Source organism: Phalacrocorax carbo, chromosome 1, assembly GCF_963921805.1.
Source record: "Phalacrocorax carbo chromosome 1, bPhaCar2.1, whole genome shotgun sequence".
NCBI classification, from domain to species: Eukaryota; Metazoa; Chordata; class Aves; order Suliformes; family Phalacrocoracidae; genus Phalacrocorax; species Phalacrocorax carbo.
This window is the reverse complement of record NC_087513.1, coordinates 184,694,606-184,713,340: the sequence shown is the minus strand read 5'-3', so window position 1 is coordinate 184,713,340 and position 18,735 is coordinate 184,694,606. Positions and strand designations below refer to the sequence as shown.

The 18,735-nt window shown below is 40.8% G+C and overlaps 1 protein-coding gene across 1 annotated transcript in view; it reads left to right on the top strand.

Moving 5' to 3' along the window:
* The window catches only part of EPSTI1 (epithelial stromal interaction 1), a 54,992-nt gene that overhangs the window by 10,159 nt on the left and 26,098 nt on the right, over positions 1-18,735 (top strand). Inside the window, exons 3-6 of the mRNA XM_064440819.1 lie at positions 1,952-2,035; positions 5,725-5,798; positions 6,441-6,524; positions 12,237-12,310. Of these exons, the coding sequence (XP_064296889.1) occupies positions 1,952-2,035; positions 5,725-5,798; positions 6,441-6,524; positions 12,237-12,310 (316 nt within the window). The remainder of the gene's footprint in view (positions 1-1,951; positions 2,036-5,724; positions 5,799-6,440; positions 6,525-12,236; positions 12,311-18,735) is intronic.

The following is an 18,735-nucleotide window of genomic DNA, read 5'->3' as shown; positions in this document are numbered from 1 at the left end:
AATACATTATTTCTACTTGTATAAGTTTAGAGTTTTGTGCGCTGTATCGCTTTGCAACTTTTATCCTAATTTTTACAATGTTTTTATATGTGCAGCTGTGACAGTAAAGTTGGTGCTACAAGCATTCTCCTTCATCGCGTAGGCTTTTCTTAAGATTAACTTCTCATCTGGCTAAACTTCATGCAGGTTAAGTATTGTTCAGGAAAACATTTTTGGCAATTTCAGTACTGGAACTATTCTAGCTGGCTTCTACAAGACAGCTGGAATTAGCTCTATCCCACTTCTACGGGACTGAATTCAGATTGGAGAATCCACTCTCTGCGTTAGAGGGAGGAAGAAGAAAAATGTAAGATATTTTTTTGAAAATACTCTTATGTGGAGAACTAAAGCAGCTAGAACCACTGTTGGTTCTTGTATCTCCGTTTAAGGATTATAGGTGGGTCTTTTAAGGAAGATGGGAAAGATCATTTTAGACAGAAAATATCTTCACTTTTGCTTCACTTCAAGTCTTGCTGGTGAAAGTAGCTAAGCAGGAACACCCTGAACCTCTAACAGAAATATTAGGCATGTGTTAAAAAGCTTTCATTGCCAAAAGTTACAACAGAAGAGCCATGAAATAAATTCTGTATGCAGAGGTGACCAGGCACTGCAGTCCTGCACTCATGGCTGTTTATTTGTGCAAGACACGAAAGCCAAAGGAGTGTCAGTCACCACTCTTCACATTTTTAGCCCTCAAAGAAACAGTGCAATAAAAACATTTCTTCTCCAACATTGTGAGTTTGGCTGAAATGCTTCACCAGCATGCTGGTGTAGGGTTGGGTTACCTTTGGTTGTGAGAAAGAAAAAGGACTTCTGAACCAAACCGTAATCTTCTGGAAGGAGGAATAAAAGCAGATCATCTTAGAGCTGACTCTGATGATAACGCCAAAGGTGCTGCTGCTCTAATAAAGATCTGCTTTCACTTTGTGGCACCAGCATGCAAAGTCTGAAGCACGCCAAGTACTTCCACCTTGCGTACTGGCAGAAATAGGGCCTCACTAAATCCAGTCTCTACCTAAGTGTTTGTTTTAAAAGTGAAATTACAAGCTGGTGTATCTCTTGGGCCTCTTTAGAGTCTTGCCCAGGAACTGGCTTTAGCTTGTGAGAGGAGAGCTGGTGTTAGCACCTGTTAGCCGTAGCCTACCATTAGAAAATATAGTTCATGTTGGTTTTAGGAAGAGTGAATTGAGCTCTTAGAGTGACTGAGGTACTACCCTAAAACACAGCTCCTCTTTCCATAGGCTTTGTGCTCCTTGGTATTAAAATGATTTTTCTTTTCTCCTTCTGTCAGCTGACTTGAGAGAGCAGTTTAATCAACCAGCCGCCCTAAAGCATATGGCTGGTGCCCCTGGCTCTATTGACTAGACTTCCACTGACTACACTGGGGGCTCTCCACCCATCTCACATGCGGACACCTGTGTTGAAGTGTCTTAACTTGAAGCCGAACCATTAACTCCTCCTGTTTTCATTTAGGAAGCATGTGGTTGGGAGGGAAAATTACTTATTCTTCATTTTCCTGCTGGGGAGTGTTATATCACAAGCATTTCCCTACATGCAGCTATAACATCTTAATTGTAACAACTTCTGCTTTACCTGTACTGTGGCATTTACCTACAGGTTCCCAGGGTTTAAAAAGAAGTCTATTAGCAGTCCCTTAGCTGTTTTTTGTTTTGCTTTTGGGGTTGAATCCTAAGGTTTTCTCACCATACAGTCTCAAGTTAGGCAAAGTGTTTGCCTTCTTAACAGTTCATTGCAGTGACCATGTAATCTCCTGGGGGTCATCTGCACCCCTTGAGAACAAGTGTGTCTATTCCTGGAAGGGTCTTCAGGGTTACATACAACTAATGATACCACCTGCTTTTTAGTGCTGCCTCTAACTTCCATATATTTGTTTCTTTTTGGACCTGCTCAGTTGCTAAGAAAGAGCTAGATGACCTGGAGCGGTGGAAGAAAGAGCACCAGCCAGGGCCAATTAAGTTGGTTCCACAGAGACTGGGTAAGACGTGTGAAGCAACTATTATGAATTGCAAAATTGTATGTTCCAGGACATGAGACGTTTTCCTCTTTTTCCATATTAAAGAGATTCAGTGTCAAAAAGGGCTAACATGAGCCTACTGTATGTGCTCTGTGCTTTTTGATGGTCATGGTTTCTGAAACAAAACAGCATAGATTGTCACTCGAGAAATCTGTCAAGCTCAGTGTAGAAAATCAGTACTAACATTTGGGAAAAAGAGGTGGATTATCCCTCCTGCTAGCAACATTTTCTGTGGTTGATGTCTCTGAGGGGACGCACACTTGGAAATAGTGGGCAGATGGACAACATATGTTGAAGACCCTCCAGTTACCCATAAGAAGACTCCTCTGTGTTAGGGGACAGTGTGTTTCCTGATGGCTAGCTCCCGAAGAGGCAGAAGTGAACCCTGCAGCTTCAGGCATTTGCAGGCTAAATGTGCATGTGGCTTTGTATTAACATTTTTGTAAAAAATAACAACAGAGATAGGTAAATGAAAAACAGAATAAAAAGCTACAGGAACTTAGGTAATGCTGAACTGATGTGTTTGATAACATAGCCAACTTTTTTCCTAGACAAGTGAGAGGAACTGTAGTCAATCTCTTCAATTGTAACCGCTATAAAGCATTTAATTTAATGTCATTTAGGAGTTAGTTTTCAAAAAATTTAAAAGACAAAAAAAACCTCCCCAACAGACCTCAAGTCTTGTACAGAAAGTAGGGCTGCAGGTTGTGCTGAAGAGGGAGGAAGGTTATTAGAAGTGCTTTTCAAGTACCAGTCTTCAGACATATCTTGTTTTAGTATCTTTCTTTGGCACAAAAGGTAGGAGAGAGCTGATGAAGCTTGCTGACAAGACAAAGCTTGAAAGCATCATCCGTACCAAACATGATGAGGATACTGCACAGCAAAAATGGGATGACCTTGAGGAACTACACTAATAGAAGTGGCACAAAATTCATTCTGACAATGTGAATGATTATAATGATGCCTTTATTAGTTTTGTGAAACTGGAGCTTGTCTTTCTTCTCTTGGCTATTGTAGGAGAATTTGGGGTACACAGTGCGGGCTATTGTCTGTTTGACCTGGAAACTAAGTTCTTTCTTTGCCGTGCCATACAAGATAAGTTTGGGGTGGTTTACTGTGTATAAGAATAGATACCAGATGGGAGATGGAGGAATTTGATCTGACTCCAACCCAGATTTGTTTCTGGGGTCAAGGTGATACTGGTCCCACGTGTTTGTTTTGCCCTGCAGCCTGAATCTCAGTTGTTTACTGTGGTGAACCTACCTTTGCAAGTTGGTGTAATGCCCTGTATGACCACCATCCTGTGGCCAGATGTGCTCTTTGTGAGCTCATACATACTGGCTGCTTCTTGCCTGTGAGCAGTTCCTAGAAGACAAGCTTCTGCCCCAAGAGGACCACAAAGCTTTCTGCTGAAGAAAGTGAAACCTGAAGACAGAAAGTTGGTGTGTGGTGTCTATGCAGAATTTACACAGGCTGGCTGTGTGACTGGGGACATGGTGGCAAACCCACAGTGGCTAAGATTGTAAGGAGTCTTAACTTCTTCTGGTCCCACTGCATTTAACAAATTTCTTGGGAAAGAAGCAAATTAAGAAAAAAAAAAAAAGGCAAGAAAAAGCTGAAAGAGTTCAAGGAGGTTATATGAGCTCCTCAGTCACTGTCTAGCTGCCACTTAGAAAGACCCCTGGAGACTGAGACACATGCACTGTGTTCAGTGCCTCTGAAATGAGGTAAGGTGCAAAGATTATTGGATCTTATCATTCCCACAGGAACAAATTTGGAACAGAAGAGAGCTCAAGGAAAGAGAAAAAAGTATAAGCGGCATCTCTAATTTCACAACTGTAGGTACTCATTAAGGTAAAAACGTATCCTATGTTATTTTCTCAGAGTGATTTTAAGACACTACACATCTAGTCCAAATCACCAGAGAATTCTTGAAGCTGAAGTTTCTTAATGCTCATGCTTTCCATAGGGAAATAAATATTCTGGATTTCAACTCTGTAATATTTGGCTGGCAAACTTTCAGGTACCATAGAGGGATGAAGGATGCAAGTTCCACCCTCCTCCATAAGCAAGGAATGGAGCAACAAATCATGCCTGATAAACGCAATGGCCTCGTTTTTTATCATATTATATAAAGACAGTCACAACATAATCTTAATTCAGTGAAACATTTGACACATTGCACCCAAGCCAACTTGAATGAATTAAACCTGGCTGAAAGGCTATAGGCAGTGGCTAATGATGGTCAGTAAAATACTTGCTTAGAGCCAATGTACATGCAGAAACGTACAGTGAACACAAGAGTGTTAAATGTTGCCAATAAAAGGCTAGAAAGAAAGAAAGATCAAGCATCCAAAGGTTTCAAAAGTTGTTTAGTATCAATTTTATTTCCTAGAGCTAGGGAGGAGACAGTCTCCAATGCCAGCTGTATGCTTGTTGCTACTGTAAGCTTGTTGTTTATATACTGTGTGGCCAATCTTTCTTGTGAGCTTAATCTTAAGGAGTTATCTGTGTGCATAGGAATGTTTCCACACTTAAGGAATTGATCTCCCATTCATTGAACCTCACAAAAGCACCTAAAGATTATTTACCTTCCATTAGTAAGTGGAGAAAGCTACTTCTAGTGAAGGGTGATCCCTCCTGAAAGATCTAATATAGCTGTCTAACGTTTCATGCACCTCAGGTAGCACAGATTAGTCCAGCTGTTTCTGTAGAATTAACAGGCAGATAGGGGGGGGACTTACCAGAAAATCTGTAGGTGAAAATACAGCCCTCATCCTCAAAATGGGGCGGGGCTGCTGTTGGTTTTTCTGTTGTTTTTCGCAGCAACTGAGGGAACGAATTACTGGATTTCCCAAAGCAAGAAAGTACTTCGGAAAATAGTAGAGCAGAATAATAGAATGAAACCCACTGCCTCCATCCCTTAGGACCTATTATCACTTTCTCTGTGTGGTTGGGGGTTTTTTGGTTGGTTTTGGGTTGTGTTTTGTTTTTTTTTTAATTGAAGGCTGAACATTATGGCCAGAGGTATAGATGCCCTCAAAAGAGAGCCTGTGCCTTTGGAAAGGGCACCTTCTGCTACCTGGATATGAATATGAGGTCTGTGGGAAAAGGCTTTGATTTCTATTTCAGAAAGGGGATTCTTCCTTGAGCCCCAAGTCATTACTTAGAAGATATTCAAATGATAGCATCCCATTAGAGCTGGCAGAGACTCCAAGTTCCTAAATTTTATGAAAGAGAAACTTTTTGGCAATAAAATTTCTGACTGTTTATGTGTGTGTGACAAACTGAGCAAAGGTGGGGAGAGCTGGATCTGAAGATGAAGACTCATCTGCAAAGAGTGACTGATTTTCTGAAAATGGAACAGTTCCTCAGTGAACTGATCATATACTGTAGGACATACTTGCTGGTAGAGTGGGTGATATAGTTGATGCTCTGTAAATAACAAGCTAGTGCTTTTGACGGATGGACAAAATGATCAAAGAGGTCTCCTGTCTGTTCTCTTCAATGTCAGACAGCTACTGTAATTATGAAAAATTTCCTGTATATCCATACATGCAATCTGTTATATTGCTCTGTTCTGAAATGACTGACATTTTAACTTAAAATGCTCATGCAAAATGCAATTTATACTTTTTTCTTTTTTTAAGGTGGAAGGGAATCAGAGGCTCAAGCAAGGCAGAAACAGCAAATGATGCTCATGCAATCTAAATACCAGCAAAAGGTCAGGAAGAATAAATTTGTTTGTTTATTTTAAGAACTCAAAAAATAACGCTTTTTGTGAAGTGTTTCATGTGGCTATAAAATGAACTCACAGGTGCTTGACAAAAGAAAGTCATGAAGGATGCAGCAGAAAACTAGAAACGAATGTTCTGCACCAAAGAAAATGAGAAATCTGCCTATAAATATGTAGCAACCTGTATCACAGATCACATCTAAAATGATAATCAGTACAGTTGTAAAGCCACTTTCATGCCTCACTGTACCTTTCGGCATGTTGCCTACACTTCGACTAATTGATCAATGTACCGCCCCATCCAGTGCTTATGTAGAAATGTTGTTCCTGTTATAAAAGGTATAAATGCTTGTAAGTTCTCAATCAGCTGTGTGACTCCTTGCAAGGATGCCCATTTATCAGTCCTAGATTTCTCAGTCTTTGTAAAACCAATATTGGAGTAGCTGGTGCACAGCCTGCTTTAGTCAGTGCCTCATTTTAAGAAAAAAATCTGGACACTTTCCTCAAACACACTTGTTTAAAACACACTAAGTTTCAAAGATGTACAGTACAGGAGTCAAGTCAATTTACCTTATGTGTTCTTTGTATACATACATATATAAAATAATTTTCTGTATTTATGTCATACAGCACAAGAGAGAAGAATATGTAAAAGCAAAGAAGGCAGCTGAAGAAGCTGAAATCCTGAAAAAGAAAGCAATTCAGAGAGAAAAGGTAAGCATGCTTACTGCAGAATTGAAGCCATATAACAAAGTTCATGTCCTGATGCTTGATTTTGCTGAATACATGGAACAGGCTAATAAAAGTAATGGTAGCCCCAGACTGCATCACGGAGTTAGGAAATCCAGTCCTTCTCCTCAGCAGCTGACTGAAAGATCCTGACCTGGTGTTCTTTGGGGCTTGAGCATTCCTTTGGCTCTTCAGGAACTCCAGCCTTTCAGCTGCATCCATCCTGAAGAACTAGCAGAAAGAGAGAACACTATGGTGAGGATTAATGTTGTGTATACAGGTTATATAGTTCACTTTGGCATGAGCGTTCTCTGTAAGATCAGATTGTGGCAGATGGCACAAAGACCTTACAGAAATCCACAACTGCCTGCTGGGAAGAATACAAGAAAATCCAGCCTGTCATAGTGGAAAAGGCATCCAAATAATAAAAAGATCATGTAGTCTATCTGCTTTTTGCTGACTGCACCCTGAAATTCAGATGTCCCTCCAGTTCCTTTGGGGCTTGCACACCCAGGTGTATTGCTAGTATGTAAGATCACTTTTCCTTCTAATATTCTCCATATATTGACACGAATGATAGCTCACTTTTAAATCTTCAGTTTTATTTTGTGGGTGGTTTTTTGTGTTTTTTGTTTGTTTGTTTGTTTGTTTTTCTAATTATTCTTACAAAGTATCTTCTTGTCCTGTGTTCTGCATAAATCTTTGTAAAAGTTCATTCGTGTCTCCGTGGTGGAAACCAAGTAGCACTCACTTGAGAGTGTAACGTGGAATTTAAATGAAAAAAGAAAAGAGGAGGAACATGATACTGATGTGCACAGTAGTAATGAGAGAAAGGGAGATTTCAGGTTTGCAAGTTTTGCCTTCACAACAGTAAAAATTATCTGCTGTGCAGAAGATGACTGCTGAGAGTTAATTTAAAAAAATCATCACTACTGGATGGCGTACAAGGGCATGCATACACAAAAATAGCCTTAATTGCCTCTAGGTAAGGGTTACTGTGTTCCCAGTCTTTCAGTGGTTAGCATTGCTCTTTGGGGATAAGCCCGTACACAATAGCTCACAGGGGCAATAAATGTTATCATGTGGAAATGTCATTAACAGTTACCAGCTCATGTATAGCTCTAGAAGCAGTGATGATAGCAGTGGTAGAAAGGGGATTAATTATATTTTATTCACCTATTAAATATATGTTGTTTGCCTGTGGGCGTTGGAAAAGAAAAATGTTGAAAGACTGCTATAATTTATAGTTACACCTAGAATATATATTGATGTATCAGTTTTGTTTTCATGCTCTTTAATTTCCTTACCTTCACTCCCCCAGATTATAAAATCTTTATAGATATTGTAGATAGTAAAACTGTAACTATCAGCTTCTTCTAAAGGAGAATGCAACACCATGGCAAACATCTTTGCCAAACAGACTGTTTAATTTGGATAAAGAAACATATACCCACAAAGAAAACAAATAAAACAGAGGAGCATGAAAAGGAACTGTTAATTTTAATTTCTTTGTTTGGGTTGTCTTCCACAATAGTGATTGGGCTGATGAAGATTTCTGTTTGGAAGATGTTTATATATTCAACTCTGTGTTTAAGAAAAGCATGCTGGAAAGCCACTTAAAGGTGTTGATTTGGCTATCTCACCCTGCCTGCAGATGGAAGGCTCCTGAGAGCTGAGGGTGACAAGAAAGGGATCCGAAAGAACTGGCACTGTACAACAAACATTGGACCCCGGTTACAGCAGGAGAAGAATGGTTTTTTTTAAAGTGCAGGGCATCAGCTGAGAGCATGTCTTCCCGCAAATTCACAAGCTGCCTTTTCTTGCTGGCCAGTCCCTCTTTTGCTCAAGGTTATTACTCATTCAGTAAAAACCAAATTGTCTGGCAGTTGGAAAGGAGATAATGGCTAGCCATCTTTATCAGCAGGGGCCCTGAAACTTTCACAGCTGGAGGGCTACTTTGCCAACAAATGTGAATGGTGAAGCCCTACAGAGTAATGCACGATGACTAGAATGGGTGCTGGTACTCAGCTCAGTTATTCCTTGATTGTAGGGATGATATTCTGTAAGCCAGTGCTGCTTATGAACATAGGATCTGTTTATGTTATTGCTTTAATGGTGGTTTTGCAGAGAAAAGCAGTATCCACTCTCCCGTTATCTTTGTGACCAAGAGAAAACTGGGTGTCTGCCAAAGCAGTGCCCAAATGGGCAAGGTCTGCCTTACCATCTGTACAAGTCCACCTGCCTGTCTCTGTCATTTTTTAATAAACCATGAGGTTAGGTGCTGAAATATCAACACTCTTGGCATCTACCTTGTCTCTCTCTGGTTCCCAGAGGGAAGAAAGGTGGGCCTTTCCCCCTCATTATGTGTTCTACAGGACCAGTTTGTGTGAACTGGTACTCGAGTCCCTGTGTGTAACAGTGAATGGCATTTGGGATCCTGTGCACTCCACGTCAGGAAGCTTGTCCTGCAACTGCTTTGATTTGTTCATAGGATAACCCTGGGCTGCATGAGTTTGGACATTCTTCTGAGCTGGTGATCTCTGAGTGCTTACTGAAATAATTTTGGAGAGGCTTTGTAACATTAGCAGGGGAGTCCCTATTTCTGTATTTGTCCCTAGAGCTGAGATGCATGTCTGATCTGCAGAAAGTGTGGGAGTACATGGGATGTAGCGTTATTATTCTTATTTTCTCATTAGTATCAAGCATCTGCAGTTGGGTATCTTTTGGGCAGCTCTTCATATCACAGATTTTGACCAGGCTGCACCATAACTTCTTTTGGGTGAAAGGACTGTCAAAGTTCTGAAGAAAATAAACAAATGGCTGCTCTTTGGCTTCTTGTTTTTTAAGCTTTCTGCATCTGTGCTGTACACAAACCAGCATAACTTCAGTGCACTGGATATTTCTGTTTCCTGTTGTTCAATCTCTATTCCTGTTACCCTGCCTTTAGCCTTTACTTCTATATTCTAAATCTTGACTAAATATTAAAAGATTCAAAAGGTTTGAAGTGAAAAGGCTCAGTGTACTTCTACTGTGTGCAACTTTCTTTTGGTCTTACATTACACAGTAACAGTCCTGCCATCTTTAGAAACTGTCCTATTTAGAATAAGCTGTAATTTCATTTTATTCTTTATCAAATCATGTGCTCTTTAATTTGACTGTGTTAATCAGCATGAATGGCCTTTTTCGGGAATTTGTTAAAACCAGGCACTTTACAGACCTTCTGCTAATGCTTTTCAACATGTTTACCTTCAATATCACAGCTGTTCCACTCTTGGCTTTGTTTTTGAAGATTGTGCCAAATGTGGAGTGCCTTGGCAATGTCTACTGATAGATTGTCATTAGTTACAGAATGTCTCAGTCCCGTTGCCTGTCATTTGTACGTGTCCTAAGCAGAGGTCCCAGGGTAAACCTCCAGAGTAGAAAATAGTCACACCAGCCACAAGTAAATAGTTTCAATATGCTGGAGTTTTCTTCAGGCACCATTCTGGTGGTAGAATAGCTGTAGGGTATTTCCTTCTTTTTCATCTAGTGGGAGAAGAGGGTGATATTGAAGGATTATATTTATCAAAGTTAATATCGCTCTGTTGTTCTAGCTAGGAGCTAGACCACAGCAACTCCAGTGAGCTTTGGATTTGACCTTTCAGGAGCCTTGCAATATGATGGTGGATCCTGTGTCAAATGCTTTTTCAGAGGTGAAGGCATCAACTTGCAGTGTTGAGCAGTGGAGAGGAAAAGCCTGAGAGCTGTTTCTGGTGCCTTGAGGGTATTAACATCACCTTTGACAATAATAGATGGCATCAGATTTCCTTTCATCCTCTTTCCTTTCTTTCCCTGTAAATTGTTAAGTTGCACAAGTGGGTGGGAGTCTTTTGCCTAAAAAATCATCTACCTCTGGGTGGAGGGGTTAGGAGCAAACAAGTTATGCCTTGAACACTATCAGAATTTGCCTATACTGTGGGGTGGTATTCCTTACTTTAGATTGGTTTTTTTTAATTGCATCAGTACTTCATACATTCTACCATTGTCTCAGCATGTCAAATGACTGAGCAACGGGATGTCTTATTCAGAGATTCGTCTTCATCCTTTTGTTTATTTTCCCATTGCCTTTTCCAAATAACAACTTCTAAGTCATTTGCCTTCCAACAGTTTATATCAGTACACAACATAGTGGCTCTTTTACTATCTGCAGACATCTGACAGGATTTTTTTTCCTACTCCAATACATGCTGAGGAGGAATTTGCACTTGTTTTGTAAATCTCTTGCAGACAGTCATTCTTTATCCAATTAAAAAATACCCACCCTGAAATCACTGAAGGCAATGTAATTGAATAACTGCCAGTAGAACTGTAATTTCTCTGAAACGTTATTGATTGCAGGAGAGGAAGAAAATGATGGGGGTGGGGGGTTACAGCCCTGTTCTTAATACCACTTTCCCCCTTACAGACACCCCCCATCCCCATTCTACCTCACCTTGCACAACACCTCCACCCAGGTACAGTGTTGCTCCCTGATTTGGGGCTCTGAGCAAATAGGCCATTCCCACCTGTAGCTCCCTTCTCATCTCTGCAAGGTATAGTCTGAAATTGCCAGGGCACTTCATTTAGAGCAATGCCTGGTTGCTGGGTTACCAAACAATTACTTTTTTTTATTCTGAGGGTGGGCGATGAGCAGAGTGACAGTCCAAGACTGCAGTTTGCTCAACATGCTAGTCGTTGTGAACCTCGGTTGGGAGCTCTTGTTGGAGCATTCCCCCCTCACCGACTGCAGTGTGGGAGCTTGTGCTCAAAATATAGCAGGGCAGAAATCCCAGTTTGGCACTTCTGATTTGAGCTTTTAATACACTGAACTGTCTTTTGACTATTCTTCCCACTGGACCTACCTACAGACTCCATGTCAAAAAAAAATCTGGCTGGCCTCCTTTTGACTGGAATTCAGCTTGAGCTACATATTGCTGTTGCAGCAATTTCTCTAGTTTCTGCTTTATTTTCACATTTAATTCTACTTGAATTTGAGGGTTGGGGCAGCTTAGATGACCCTTCCACTGGAAATTTGTGTAATTCTGTATGAAAGAGCTTAATTGCTTGTGTGGTATCCAGATTTCCAGAGGAGTTTTGTGTGTCAAGGATTTGGGTGACTCCTGCACTGAGCCAAATAACAGTTGCACTTGCAACGGAGGCAGAATAACACTGGTTAAGTACAAAAGTCTCCCACTTTCATCTGTCTTAGCATGTATTCAAGTGGCCAGTACCTAATGCTCCTGAAGGCCACAGGTCTATGTGCAGAGCTACGTGTACTCGTATCACTGTGCTTTCAGTGCTGCAAGACCACCATCTGCTTCAGTGTGGTGGTTTGTATCTCCTACCTTCTTACTAGGACCAATGCTGCATCAGTTATACCAAGAGATGGCCCCAACAGTGCTGTGGCATGAGAACAGTGAAGGCTTATGGGGTCCTTTGTGAGGATAGATGGGTCTGCCAGGAGCACAGTGCATTTTTCTATTTCAGACTAGTCTCTTGACTAGGAGCTGTTTGGTCATGTCTGAATACTTTTAAGTTTGGGATTGGGTCACTTCTGTACCCAACTGCTACAATAGTTGTTTTAAAAACCAGAATAATTAAATACTTGTATCGAAATAATCAGTTTGTTTCTGGCTTACTGGAAATCTCAAGTACATTTTCCTGTTTTTAATGCTACAGGCAGAGAGGCTTGAAGTTAAAAAAAGGCAACAAGAAATGCAAAGAAGAGAGATGTTATTTGAAGATCAATGTTAGTAAGTAAAATTTGAAACTTATTACCTAAAATTCCTCATCTGCCTGTCCTTCTGTTTTGGGTTTGGTTTTGGTTCTATTTGTTTGCTTTTTTTCTGGTTTGGGGCTCAGGAAAGTTTTGAATTCTGTTGCTGTTTTTTCACTTTTTGACTTCAAATTTTTGACTTCAGGGCAAGAGGCAATGGACACAAACTGAAGCACAGGAGGTTCCTTCTGAATATCAGGAAACACTTTTTTACTGTGGGGGTGACTGAGCATGGGCACAGATTGCCCAGGGAGGTTGTAGAGTCTCCATCCTTGGAGATATTCAAATGTTCTGGGCAACTGGCTCTAGGTGGCCCTGCTTGAACAGGGGGTTGGACAAGATAACCTCCAGAGGTCCCTTCCAACCACAGCCACTCTGTGATTCTGTGAAATATTCCAAGCCCCCCCCATACCTTATTCTGTGAGAAATTTGGTTCAGTAGATTTCTCTTAGCTTCTCAAAACATACACTTTGAAGTGAAAACTGTGAATTACAGAACAACTTTGTGCTTTCTTTCTCTAACTGAATCAATATGTGATCAATCAGTCCAAGACTAATTATTGGAACAGGATCTAAATTACATTTCCACCCATTTATTTAAGTGACTAGTAAAGAAATCTAACCCACGTGGAAATAATGAGGTCTTCCTATATTTAACATATTCCTACAGCTTAATGTAGAGATCTGATGTGAAGACCTGTTTCCCAATAATACCTCCTTAGTGTCAGATTTAGATATGGTTTAACTCCTAACATAATTAATTCCATTGGCAGTGAAGGTCCTGCCTTGCCAGTTCACTCTACCCTACTTATTTATTTTTAACTGATCCAAACCAATTCTATCACATAATTAACACAGAATGCTATTTAGTCACCTTTACCTTTTTTATCTTTGGCTCATGGATTACTCACCTGTGTTCTTAGTATGACTGATTGCTTTTTCCTCTTCTGTGACCTTTAAAGGAGTCACTTTTGTCCCATGCTAGTTACTCTAGTTCCTTCATCATTTACCCAGACTCTGTTCTATAACGTATAGACACTTTAGTGCTTTCTCACTGATCTCAGCCTTTCTCGACTTTTTCCTTTTATTCCCATTTGGCTTTAGGCACAGCCCTTTCCTTAAACAGTGCTAACATTTGTCTCTAGATGTCATTATTTTGCCTGCTGTCTGTCCTCTGTCCCCGTGTGGATTTCCCACATACACACCTTGATTCCTCAGGAATTCTGAAGACCCTGCACAGCTATAGATCTCTGGCTGTTTCTGACAGACTAGACACCTTCATGCTCTTTAAGCCTAGCTCAGCAAAAACCTCATCAGATCTTTTCAATGCAGGGTCCTCAGTTATGTGATTTGCTTGTTCCTGAGGGGAATGCCAGGGTTCTTATCTTCCCATTTAATCTGACTTTTTTTGTCTTAAGGATTATCCAGTTATGAACAGAGGCTTATCTATTCCTTTCCCTCACCTTCCCTGCCTGTACCATTTTTCTGCTTAAGGTGAAATGAATTCTGCTGATCATCAATTTTCCATTAAAAGGAAGCTTTGTTCTGTCAAAACCAGGCCAAACTCTGTGAAACACCTTCATGTGGGCAGTCAGTTGGTCCCCAGGTGGTGCAGGAGCTCAGGCTGCCTGGGGGCACCGAGAAGGAGACAGGCTGGCAGGCGTTCTGTCCACTGATTTAGGAAAGCCTTGTGATCATTCAGCTGGTGTCATCTTAGGAAACCAAACTGACTGATGCAACTGAAGGTAAAGATGGACTGTCGAGCTCCATTGCTCAAGATTATGCTTAACTATCAGAAGCTTATTTGTATGTACTATGTATTGAACATGCGCCAGAAGGGCCCTGGTAGATACTGCACCTGGAGGAAGTGAGCTGAAAACCTACCTACAGTGAGTGCAATTTTGCTTAAGCAAAAATTTTCCATGGTGTACAGAGTGACAATACTGCATTCCCTGGTCTGAAGGAATCCTCTGGTGGGCAGAGGAAGAGGAGTCTTTACCACTGGATGTTGTTGAGGTTGCATTGCTAAGACACATTGGCATTATGGAGCAGAACATCCAGGAGTAATGGAAAGATACCATGCGACATCTCAGATCTTGTAAAGTAACTCCACTGAAGTACTGCTGGTTATTAGAGACATGTTTACATAAAAGTGCTTGGTATTTAGAGATGTGCTTTTGCCTACTATGCAAAAATGAGTGACTCATTACTTCCATCATCTAAGACCTTATGTCTAGAGGCGAAGAGAACAAATACGAGGTTGTGCCCCTTTCCTCGCTGTCTCTGCTAGGATATTTTGATGTCCTTCCATACTTGCTGTGAGAGGTGGGTGAAGGAAGGTCATGCGCTGCATATAAAGCAATGACCTCTGCAAAGTCATGGCCTGTGGAGCCATTTCAAAAGATAAGCTGCCTTGTTAGTCTGTCCTCTGTAAGCATCTGTACCAGCAACATCACAATTTTCCTGAGGAGATCAATCCTTCCCAGCAGTCTCGTTAGCTGGGAAACCTTTTAAAATTGATCACCACCTCTAGTTGTATCAGCCTCCACGATGCACAGCCCAATCAGTACCTCTCCCTTATGAAGTGCCACTTCTATTTGATAAGGAAAAGCACTTAAGATTCTCATGTCATTAACATACTCTGACAATAAAGTATGATGCTGCCCAGAAGTTCATTGCTCTGATTAAATTCCGGTCACTATTAAAAACAAGATCTTCTCACTGAAATCCCCTTTCAAAGGGCGTAAGGTGAAGTAAGTGAATGCCAAAAGAAAAAATTGTCTGCAGTCTTGTCCACTGTCTGCGGAATCCAGTTATTTCCTATCTCTTGAAAGCCTTGTTAGCTTCTTTGTGTACAACTGGCCTTCGAAAGTCAACTGTGTCTGTTATCACAGTTGCTTGAGTATGTGTTTGTGTCTTATGAGAATGAGGTCTAGACATGCATGGAGAGTGCTGTGGAAAAGTCTGCAAGCCTCTCTCTTTTGGGATCAGCAGCTCCTCTGACCCAGGTGGACGCAAGCTCTACTAGGTGACTAAAATGGACAAAACTCACAAGGTATCTCCTAAAGTAGCTGTGTATAAAAAGCCTGAAGAGCACACAGGAGCAGATTTTGGGCTGGGGGAGTTGATGCATGGCAAGATTGCTAAGGTTTGTACTAACAGAGGAGAAGCACTTGAGGGATTTATTGGTGATAGTGTTGCTGTGGTTCTGCCTCTGCGGATTCCAGATCTAGAAAATTAGGAGTACATGTGCACTTTTATTCTGGGAACTACTTACACTTGAAATGGAGTCCTTCCTTCTGAGTAATGGTGTCTTTGATGCATTTTACATTGGTGGCCTGTGGTAGAGACTGTGTTTCTGTCAGAGTGCATTAAAAGATAAGGAATGCTTGTAGAGTCCATACTTTCCAATTGCTAATCCCTGTGAGGAAAGGGCTGAGTATCCATCTTTCCAAATAGGAACGAAGAAGAGATTAGAAGGACTTTTCATGACATCCCTCTTTAGGTGGGACACAAAAATTGTCATTTAAACAGTAATGAGGGATGGCTACCTCATGACTTGCTTTTATCTGTGTCTTGCTGCGGAGGCTGTATGACTCTGTGCTCCAACTGCACCATGTCTCACTGTATGGTTTTAGCCCAGCTCTGCAGTAAGGTGCTTTTATTTGATTTGGATTTGACTTCCCAGAAACTGTAGTGTTGGATGTGGTCCACTACTTTTCTAATAGCTACCTACCTATTTATGTAATGGGAAAACCAGTGTAGAACATAGGGTTACTTTTTAATAGTACATGATGGTTGTTATATCACTTAATTCTTCCCTTTTTTACAATTTCGTGCCTCTGGTTTTGTAAAGGTTGTACTCTTGTAAAAATTCCTGGCGCTGCTGCACTTGGGTACATGTGTGCACTCAATATATTCTGCTCAGAATTTGGAGCTGGAAACAAAATTTACCAGAGTGCCTGTAAGTACATATTCCAAATACAATGCAGGAGATTCTCCAAACCAAGCTGATATATACATGCCTGCCAAAGCAGTTTTTTCAAAAGTCGTAAAATGCAAGAAAATAAAACCTGAATCAGAACAGAATTTTTATTTATTTATCTATTTTTACAGGATAAATACTAGTGTCCTTGCTAGTTTTCAGTCCCCTATGATGTGCGGTTCAAACAGCAGGCTGGTAACAAATTTTCCCTACAGAAGTGCAAATGTAAACCTGACCAGATTTTTAATATAGGTTGCTAGAGAGAATGAAAGAGGGCTTGCACAAAAAAAGGTTTTCAGCCTTGAGAATCTTTTGTTTGCTTCTTTTCACCACAATGGTCTTCGTTTTGTTCATTTGCTCCTGATTATTTTAAGCGTTGTCAATTATTTAGCTAACAGGCAGAAAACTAGGCTTTTATAGACATCCAAAGGGACTCTCTTGAGTGTAATAATGAAGGCAGTTTATTGAACGCCTGTGAGGTTGCTTTCTAATTGTACGCATTAATCTGCCCATGCAAGCTGGCTGAAAATATAGAAGCAGATTGCACATGCAGATGGAGCACACAGAATGGAAGATCTATGCAATAGACTTATACAAAACTGCATTTTCCTTAAAACTGGATTTATGCTTATTACTTCAGATAATAAATGAAACCTGATGTTTAAAATAACTTCCAAGAATATCGGTTGAGTTGGTGGGAAGGAAGAATAGCCTGGCTGTATTTTTCATCCAGTCAGGATAACAAAAAAACCCAAGTGGGTTGACAGGAAAGATTAGTTTTGGGTGTGGGTGGGAAGTGATGAAAATAATTCTGCTGAGAAAGTTGCCCTTTTTTTTTTTTTTAAACATATTTTTATACTTTCCTGAAGCCTTATACCTAAAATGAACTACTGCCACATTTTTTTGTTCTCATGCCCAAGAGCAGGAACAAATGCCCAAGAACTTACAGACAAGAAAGCCTACCAGCCAGAGACAGCAGTTTTGATCACTGTCATTAGATCTGTGCAAGTCCTCCTTAGCATACTTGCGCATTGCTCCCGGTCTGTGAATACCGCATTAAGCTTGGTACATAGCGACTGGAAGGATTTGTGCTGGAAAGCAGGTGAACTAAATACCCAGAGGATGGCCTTTCTTCCCAATAAAGGGCATTGCAGAAGAGCCATCAACATTATGCAGAAATTTAATGGGTTAATTATTTCACATTGTAATTTTTCACCTTATAGCTTCCAGCAAAAGATTAATCCCCCACCCACACATACACCAAAAAACATGGGTGTTAGTTCATACTGACAACTTGCACATGGCTGACACTTGTTTTTTCTTCATACCCAAAAGTGGATTCTGTCCTGCAGGTGCGGGTTAGAGTTGAGGTACAGGAGAACCAGAATCCATGTAGAGTTGAGGGCATGTTTCTTGCTGACAGATGGAGATGTTTTTATTACTTTGCCCCTTGTCATGGCCCTGCTGTGTGTAAATGTGGCAGTTACTTGTAGCCTTCTGAACTTATCTAAACCTTGCAAACTTCTTGCTGTGGTAAATCTCTGCAAAGAGGAGGGGATGTGAGAGGAGGCAAGTATAACTGCATACCAGCAAAAGCCACTGGTGTCCCCACTCAAGCTACTTGCAACTTTCTTAATGGCTTAATTTTGAAATATGTACCTTTGGTGGGATTATTTTCACAAATGGTATTATCGCCCCCCCTACTTCATTCCCACTTTAGCAAGTGATTTTCATTAGTGAAAATCCTAATACACCTCCCTTTGGAGTCTTTTTCTCCATCTTCCAACATAGAATCTATGGGAAACCTGCATAAATGGACAGCAATCTCATTGACATTTGCGTTGACTTCTCGAATTTATTCTATTCTAACATTTGATTTTGTTAGGCCGCGTGACAGAAGAGCAGCAATGGCCCTAGTACCAGCCAGCCTGGCTTTTGGGTCATTGTAAGTGCCTGACCACGATCTATATAGCAATGCACAAGGCAGAGCCCTCGCTGAGGAAGGAACACGGGCATCAGTAAGAACACACCCACCATGGACCTTACTGAAACGAAGGACAGCTTTTCTTGTGGGTGGGCTTTGGTAGCATTGAGCAACTGATCTTGATTTCTGCAAAAGTTGAGGAGGTTGTTACACTTAGCCAATTAAGTATGCGGAAGTGGGGAGAAGTGTAGATATGCTTACTGGTGCTGCAAAAAGATGTGTCTTGAATGAAATTCAGTTTTGTTTTTTGGTTTTGTTTTTTGAGAGGGGGAGGCCTGCCATTGTTTAAAAACCACAGTGAAACTTCTGGGCAGGTGTGTGAAACTAACGCTAGATATATGCATTGTGCGTGGTACTTAGTTTTTCAGCCGAATTGGAAGAAAATGGTGAAATATCACTTTAGCATTGCTTACTGACAATGAATTTGGAAGCTG